The sequence below is a fragment of the Nicotiana sylvestris genome, chromosome 8 (genome assembly GCF_000393655.2).
Source record: "Nicotiana sylvestris chromosome 8, ASM39365v2, whole genome shotgun sequence".
NCBI classification, from domain to species: Eukaryota; Viridiplantae; Streptophyta; class Magnoliopsida; order Solanales; family Solanaceae; genus Nicotiana; species Nicotiana sylvestris.
Genome location: NC_091064.1, coordinates 83,717,605 through 83,719,499, shown reverse-complemented (window position 1 = coordinate 83,719,499; position 1,895 = coordinate 83,717,605). Strand labels below are relative to the sequence as shown.

At 39.6% G+C, this 1,895-nt stretch overlaps 1 protein-coding gene across 1 annotated transcript; it reads right to left on the bottom strand.

Moving 5' to 3' along the window:
* Positions 1 to 202: 202 nt before the first annotated feature.
* On the bottom strand, positions 203 to 598 carry LOC138875306 (uncharacterized). The gene has a single exon (XM_070154129.1). The coding sequence runs from the start codon at positions 596 to 598 to the stop codon at positions 203 to 205; it is 396 nt and encodes a 131-aa protein (XP_070010230.1).
* Positions 599 to 1,895: the final 1,297 nt, after the last annotated feature.

Genomic DNA, 1,895 nt, shown 5'->3' with positions numbered 1-1,895 from the left:
TATAATTTAAAAGGAACACATTTACATTAACTGAACTAGTGATACGAAATTCATAGGCAACAACTTCAAACAAAGGATTACACAACTATTCAAACAAGTAAGGATACTTCTTCTTCATCCCTTCCTCGGCTTCCCAAGTAGCCTCTTCAATTTGCTGTTTTTTCCATAATAATTTCACGGAGGCAATTTCTTTATTCAAGTTTCAGACTTGCCTATCAAGAATAGCAACTGGAATTTCTTTATATGACAGTTCATCCTTAACCTCGATAGTCACAACTGTCACAATAAGCGACGGATCCCTAATTACTTTCTTTAACATAGACACATGAAATACCGGTTTCACTAATGACATCTCCGGTGGTAGCTCAAGCTTGTAAGCCACCTGACCAATCCTCTGCATGATTTTTCGTGCCCCAACATACCTCAGACTTAATTTCCCTTTCCTTCCAACCCGCATTATAACCTTCATGAGGGAAACCTTCATGAATACCCAATCATCTTCTTTGAACTCCAAATCTTTGTGACAAACATTTGAATAGGACTTTTGATGAGTCTTAGGTGTTTTCAACAGCTCCTTAATGATCTTAACCTTTTCCATAGCTTGATGAATGAGTCTGGTCCTATCAATTTAGCTTCCCAATCCCAAACCACCCAATAGGAGATCTACATTTCCTACCATGTAACTCATCAAATAGTGCCATCTGAATGCTAGCATGATAGTTGTTGTTGTAAGAAAATTCTATTAGTGGTAAATCGTCATCCCAACTACCTTTCAAGTCAAGGATGAAAGCACGCAACATATCCTCAAGTGTCTGAATAGTCTGCTCTGCCTGACCATCAGTCTGTGGATGAAAGGTTGTACTAAAATTCACCTAAATATCAAAACCTTGCTGAAATTTCTTCCAAAAGTTGGTTGTGAAATGTGGTCCCTGATCAGAAATCAAAGAAACTGGAGTGCCATGCAATCGGACAATTTCCTCGATATACAACTGAGCATAATGTTCCGCTTTGTCGGTAGATTTAACTGGCAAGAAGTGCGATGATTTTGTGATTCGATCCACATTCACCCAAATTGAGTCAAACTTGCGTTGAGTCTGTGAATTTCTTACCATAATGTCCATATTAATCATTTCCCACTTCCATATTGGAATTTCTATGTTCTGTGTCAACCCACCCAGCCATTGATGCTCGGCATTGACTTGCTGACAATTTGGACATTTTTCCACAAAGTCCGCTACATTCCTCTTCATATCATTCCACCAGTAGACTTCCTTAAGATCATGGTACATTTTTGTACAGCCCGGATGCAAGGATTACCTAGAAGTTTGAGCTTCAGCCATGATTCTTTCCCGAAGACCATCAATATCTGGAATGCATAGTCGCCCTTGGTACCGTAGTGTACCATCATCCATGCCAAGAGAAAAAGATGTGGTCTTTTATTTATGAATCCTCTCCTTCAGCTGTACCAACAATGGGTCATTGTATTGCTTTTTTTTGAGTCCACTACAAGCAATGATTCAGCCCTATTCTGCACAATTACCCCACCTTCACTAGAATCCACAAAACGAACTCCCATACTAGCCCACTGATAAATTTCCTTGGCCAACGACCTTTGATATGCTTCCAAGTTAGCAAAAATTCCCATAGATTTCCGGCTAAGAGCATCCTCCACAACATTAACCTTCCCCGGATGATATAAAATATCGATGTCGTAGTCTTTGAGAAACTCAAGTCATTTTGTCTACCGCAGATTCAATGCCTTTTGTTTGAAAATATATTGAAGGCTCTTTTGTTTCGTGAATATATCCAAAGGGACCCCATACAATTACCGTCGCCGAATCTTCAATGCAAATACCACCGCCGCAAGTTCTAAGTCGTGTTGCTCAGTTCTTTTC

What these genes read in the sequence shown, in the direction of transcription:
- LOC138875306 (XM_070154129.1), bottom strand. Translation starts at nt 598, where the DNA reads ATGGAAAAGGTTAAGATCATTAAGGAGCTGTTGAAAACACCTAAGACT.